Genomic DNA, 6,239 nt, shown 5'->3' on the forward strand with positions numbered 1-6,239 from the left:
CAGCTTGACTACAGTACATGCTCATAGAAAGAACACCAACATGCTGTTGTTAAGCTGCATGGTGGTTACCATGTTCACTATCTCAGTTTAGCACGTTGGCATGCTAGAATTTTTTAGTTAGCACTAAACATAAACACAAAGTACAACATGAGATGGCTGAAAATGTCTGTTTTGAAGTAGTTTGGTTATAAATAACAGAATTTGACTAACATTATAACATGTTAGCACGAGAGAAAACGTCCAGCAATCACCAACATCATTAAGTCTCTTCTATGTTGGCTTGGGTTTGAATGATGTTTGGTAAAAACTTAAGTGCTCACCTGCTTTAGAGGATTAGTCAGCCTTGTTCAAAAATGAAAGTGTATATTTATGTGCTTTTTCTAAGATTTACAATTTGCTTGAGGCTGAGTGCCATGGACTTGGTATGCAAAGTAAGAAATAAAAAAAAAGACTGACTTGCAACAGAAATGTGGAATATTGCCAGCCATATCCTTGAGTGGCCAATTCATTTGATACTATACAATGGGAAGACCAACATTTTCCTCTCTGAGTGTGAGAAATCCCCAGACAGTCATTGCTTGTGTGACATGAAAAGACCTATCAAAAATAATAACATATAAATATTGTGGAATGTGTAGCTATTTCTTGAATGTTTTTGGATCTTGTGCCATGAGCAATATGCTATTTTGCATCATGAACACATTATCAAACACACAAGTAACAGAAAAATATTACAGTTGGGTCATTTTCAGAATCTTTAGCTCTATCTTTATCTCATTTTCCACTTCTTTTTCTGCACTCATCGCAGGGTTATCATACACCTCTTTGTGTGGCTTCTCGTTGTTTTCTTCACACTCGTTCTCTCTGTGTTCTGGGTCGTCAGCAGCACCTTGGCAGCATTTGCAGCAGCAACAGCATTTGGCAGTAAACACACCAACCACTTTGTCCCAGGGAGCCAGGGAGTGAGCCCAGAGGGGAAGGAAATCCCAGGATCGCAGTTTTGCAGGCAAACACCCTGGTTTCCGTTTCTGCAGCACGTTGATCACTACGATGATGATCAATAAGACGACTAGAGGAACACCCACTCCTACCAATACCTGCCAGCCAGCCAATGAAAGGCTGAAGACTAAGAGTGGTAAAACGAAGAAGCAACAGAGGATGTAGACAGCAGCAAACCAGCGGTAGGAGGCAGTGATGTCGCCCAGACCTTTAGCCAGCCGGATCGGGATGCGGGTGAAGGGGATTGGATACCACAGAAGGATGCCAGAAATGTTGAACAGGAAGTGGACAAGGGCAATCTGGAGCAACCAACAAACTTCGTTGGTATCGCTGACTCATAGAGCACTATTACTGTAAATACTAATATATAAAGCACCCATTTTTCTGATCAAACAGAGATTTTGATTAATAAATTACCTGTTGGATTTCACTTTTAATTAATTATTACTCATTATTTCAATTATTACAATGATATAATTCAGAAGGTGTCTATTCAAGCTAGGCAATGGGCTCTGTGCACAGCTCCACTACTTCCTGAACTTACAGTAGTGCTGCTCGTTTGTTTCCTGTCTTACATTATTGGACAAACTGATTAATCCAGGTGTGTCTGACCATTGTGACTACTCAGACACACCTGGATTAATCAGTTTGCCCAATAATGTAAGACAGGAAACAAAGAGGCAGCATTAAGTTCAGGAAGAAGTGGAGCTGTGCATAGAGCCCATTTGGCATTTTAGTAAGAAATGTGTTCAGTAACAAACTTTTTTTCTCCTGAAGGTAAATATATTTATAATTATGGCATAAAGTAGGGGGAAACAGTCTCTTTTATACCTGACACATAAAAAAAGACTATCTGGTCATTCTACATGTTTTGTGTGAATTACTGACCTGTAATGCATCAGCCAGTGTTTCTCCAGGACTGGCCATGGCTGCCAGGATGGCTGTGGTGGTTGTCCCAATATTTGACCCTAGAGACAATGGATATGCTCTCTCTATGCTGATGACACCAATACCTATACAAACGAAAGAGACAAGGGTTAATATACACAGTGTCACATACACATTGACTGTAAACTTCTGTACACCTTCCCTGTGTCCCACAGATTTCACTACCTATGAGTACACAAAAAATTATAGATAAAGCCTTTACCCATAAAAGAAAATGGAGGAATAAAATGGATACATGGTGCGATGGAGGATTGGCCTTACCAACAAGTGGAGTAATGGCCGACGTGAAAACTGAACTGCTTTGCACGATGAAGGTCATTCCAGCTCCAACTATTATGGCAATGTAACCAGTGACCCAACCAAATGGAAATGGGAAATCTGCACACACATAAACAGATACACATGTGTAAACATTCATAAAACATTAAAGTGTTAGTAACCAATGCAGTTACATCGTTTACTGCCATGGCAGCTCACCGGTATTGAGGATCGTCTTGATGACTGAAGCCACCTGTCCCTTCAGCATGGAGTTGAGCAGCTTGACAATGAGGATCAGGCAGGAGCAGAGCACCAGTAGAGAGAGAGCCAGCAGGATCAGACCCACAAACAGGTCAGATAGATTCACATCCACAAACAGGTGTTTACCTGAGCACACATGCAAAATACACACCTGAAATTTCTGCGTCAAACAAAAAAAAGCTTTATAGTACGGTGGCATATGAAATGAGGCCGACTACATTTGTCTTGTGCACTTTTTCTTTGTTTGGGGTGTGTGGTCTTACATTTTTCGACATTATATGTTTCTGAAATATTCTTCAGTGTGAAGGTGTAGTTGCCGTCCGACCAGCAGAGAGATGGAGAGGTGCAGTTCTCTGGACCAGGAACTGTAACATTCATTAAGGTCTGAAACACAGTGGCAGATTGACTATGAAGACCTGAATCTCAATGTTTTTGAATGTTTGATAAGGAGTGAAAATGTTTTGTGTCTTACTGCGTTGGTGAAAGTTTGGCACCACCTCTTGACGAGACTCTTATTCCTGGCTTCTTCGTCTCCAGTGGCAATGCCACTGAGGACAGACTCATCCAACTAACACCAAAATAAGAAGAAGGAACATGAAGATCAACTATGATGAAGACAAAAATATTTTACATCGGCATCTTGTTTTGCCTGTGTCATCGTTTAATGAGCCACTACTACTGATGAAAAAATAAATAACTGATACCAACGTTTTACCTGTATGATTGACTCAGTGAGGACATCTGTGATCACATTTAACAGCTCAGGGGCTTCCCCACTCTCGATATTAAAAGAGTCTATGATGAGCTTAGTGACCTCGTACAAATAACCAGTGGCCACCTCCAGAGGCAGCAGCACCAACACTGACAGCCAGTTGAAGAAGTCGTGCACTGTGGCTCCTGCAAAAGCCCTGGGTACATTGTGAAAGGAGGCAGATAAATGCAAAGTAAGATGACCATAGATTTATTGATTGTTAATATATTTATTTAGTTGGAGCTTAACTGAATTGTAAATATGATGTGTTTGTCGTCTTTAGATAAAGAGAAAGATTAAATGCCGATGACATTACGGGTTGTACATTTCCCCTACTTATTAGGGCTAATGAAACTCAGAAAAATGCAGCGTTGTAAAAGAGCTGTTTTGTTTGCTCAGCAAAAGTTGCAGTTTCGGATCTATCTGCACATGTTTTACAATTTTATGGGTGTGAGTAATTCATTTTACAACAGGCAAATGTAATTACCTGATTGCTACTATATTAATTACTGATAGACAGAAGGTTAATGGGTACATTATAGTTATACACAGATAAAGACACATGTTGGGCTTGTGGGCTTTTCTTGATAGATGATTACCTCCGAAAGGTGCTGCGGTCGCCAGCTTGTGTCATTGCGACAAGTGTGTTGGTGACAGACGTGCCAATGTTGGTCCCCATGATGATAGGCACAGCCAGCTGGACTGTCAGCACTGCCAAAGCACACATGTTTTCCTCATCATCCCACTCCTCCACAATTCTAACATCATTATCAGTCATTTATACTGTGTGTTTTCTGTGCAATGGGCTTGTGTGTGTGTAGTGTGTGTGCCTCATACTCACATCCAGAGGAGACCATGCTGACAACTATGGAGGAGGAAGTGGACGAGCTCTGCACCAGCAGAGTGACCAGGACACCAATGACCAGACCAGCCAGCGGGTTGGCCAAAACCGAGTTGTCCTGGAAGATGTCACCTGCTGTTTTACCTAAATAAGGTGAATACAGGAGCATGAACATTTCCTCCTGTTTTACCTCCTGGCTGTGACAAAGTGTCAGGTGAGATAAATCTATGAGATTAGACGCCACACACGAGTTCAGATGAGCCTGAGTGTGTTTACCTCCAACGAGCTGGAAAGCTGAGCTGAGGATGTCGAGGGAGCAGATGAACATGTAGAGGAAACCCAGCAGCAGAACAAACTTCACCACGGACACCGCCACTCTCATCACCTTCCCTTTGGTGTCCAGGGCTGACACAGTGGATGAGAGACAGAACGACAGACATGAAAACTTCCATGTCAGAGACTATGGACTGTACACATGTGGAGCTTCTTTGACATGTCAAAATGTCTCCTGTTAAAAAGTCTATTAACCATAACTTTTTCTTTCGCACAGTTCACACCAGTTTTTGTACAGATGAAATTAATAAATAAAAAATAAAATTAGCCGTTAAATCATGAATAGACAATACACTGCCTTTATTGCGTTATATTGCAGTGAAAATAAAAGTGTTGCTCACTTCAGTGAACATTGACTCACTTCACTTTATCTTCAACATCCACAAATGACCAGTTTGTTGGCACAGACAACTATCAGTTACCATTTGGACCACATCCATTATTTTTTTATGCTGGCTAAATAATTACATCAGTAACTTTGATTATATATAGGTTAGATACACTGTGATGAATATGTCTTGGGCGTTAAAGCAGACAGTGTGCATAAAAGTATACATTAGGAAAGATCTGACAACAAAGGAACAACAACTCAGTGAAATAGAAAGCGTCATTAAATCTATTAATTATTGTTAGATAAAAGCCTCCAGTAGAGGAGAACCCTTTTTATTGGCAATGTAACAAGGAGTGTCACCAGACTTGTGAATATCTTAATGTTGTGTAATGATATATGAGACTGTATCATATCTACTTTAGACTAATAAATCATGTGTACGGTTATAACTTACTGCACATGCATATCTAATCAGGACATACGTTCCTGTGAAAATACAAGGGCAAGACAACACTAATAACTGGCACTAATAACAAAGTTACAAGTACATGACAAGCTCTCACCTGACCAGGGGACCCCGGTGTCCTTCAGCTCGGGAAGGTCCCATGGGTCCACATCCTCCTGCTCAATCAAAGCCAGAGTGGAATCTGCAGGACTCGCTTTAACTGTCAAGACAAGCAGACAAACCTGAATCTGTTTTCTGTCCTTTGTTTTAATGTAGCTTTACACATTACAAATAACTGCTACCTAATTTCATCAGCAGCAAATACCTTTGCTTGCATTTCCATTTTTCTCCTCATTGTCTTCCTTGCCTTCGTTTTGAGGAGCCATTTCCTGAAAAAAGAAAATATATATACAGTATATTGTATGGGGTGATTGATTAAGATGAATTAAGATTTCAAAAATGTTATTTGTCTATTGTGAAATTGGTTTATTTTCCAAGGTTTATTTGTTATTATCAACAGGTCTCAAAGGATGGTTTCTGAGAACTGCATAGAAGTAGATTATTGTAATAATCTTAATAGTCTGTCATAGTATAACATAACATAACACAACATCTTTCATGAGAGCTATACTGTGTACATTGAAGTTTGCAACACATCATAATGGTGACTGGTGAATAAACTGATTAAAAATGTAAAAATCAAAATTACCTTGGCAATCTGTTTGACATTAGGATATTAGATATCTCTCTCTCTCTCTCTCTCTCTCTCTCTCTCTCTCTCTCTCTCTCTCTCACACACACACACACACACACACACACACACACACACACACACACACACACCCTAGCCCTCACATGCGACAGTATTGATCTTATCATCACATCACATGGTGAAGCTGCAGTAAAATTCCATTAACACAACATAACGACACAGTGCCGAAGGTAGCAGCTAAATCGATATTAAAAAATATTATTATACAGATAGGCTATGTATAACTTTGTTATTTTAAAGTCTTAACCTCTGATCCAATTCTCTCAAACATAAAAGTACTAATATTACGTCTTCATGTGT

At 40.0% G+C, this 6,239-nt stretch overlaps 1 protein-coding gene across 1 annotated transcript; it reads right to left on the reverse strand.

Annotated features, from left to right (window-relative positions):
- Positions 1 to 731: 731 nt before the first annotated feature.
- slc34a2a (solute carrier family 34 member 2a) lies at positions 732 to 5,553 on the reverse strand (the record flags this gene model as incomplete). Its single annotated transcript, XM_083983539.1, has 12 exons — positions 732 to 1,298; positions 1,888 to 2,012; positions 2,209 to 2,325; positions 2,425 to 2,592; positions 2,730 to 2,850; positions 2,939 to 3,034; positions 3,182 to 3,374; positions 3,817 to 3,928; positions 4,059 to 4,202; positions 4,335 to 4,463; positions 5,286 to 5,387; positions 5,493 to 5,553. The coding sequence occupies 12 exons, from the start codon at positions 5,551 to 5,553 to the stop codon at positions 732 to 734; spliced, it is 1,935 nt and encodes a 644-aa protein (XP_083839665.1).
- Positions 5,554 to 6,239: the final 686 nt, after the last annotated feature.

This window comes from Trachurus trachurus (genome assembly GCF_905171665.1).
Source record: "Trachurus trachurus genome assembly, chromosome: 1".
Lineage (NCBI taxonomy): Eukaryota > Metazoa > Chordata > Actinopteri > Carangiformes > Carangidae > Trachurus > Trachurus trachurus.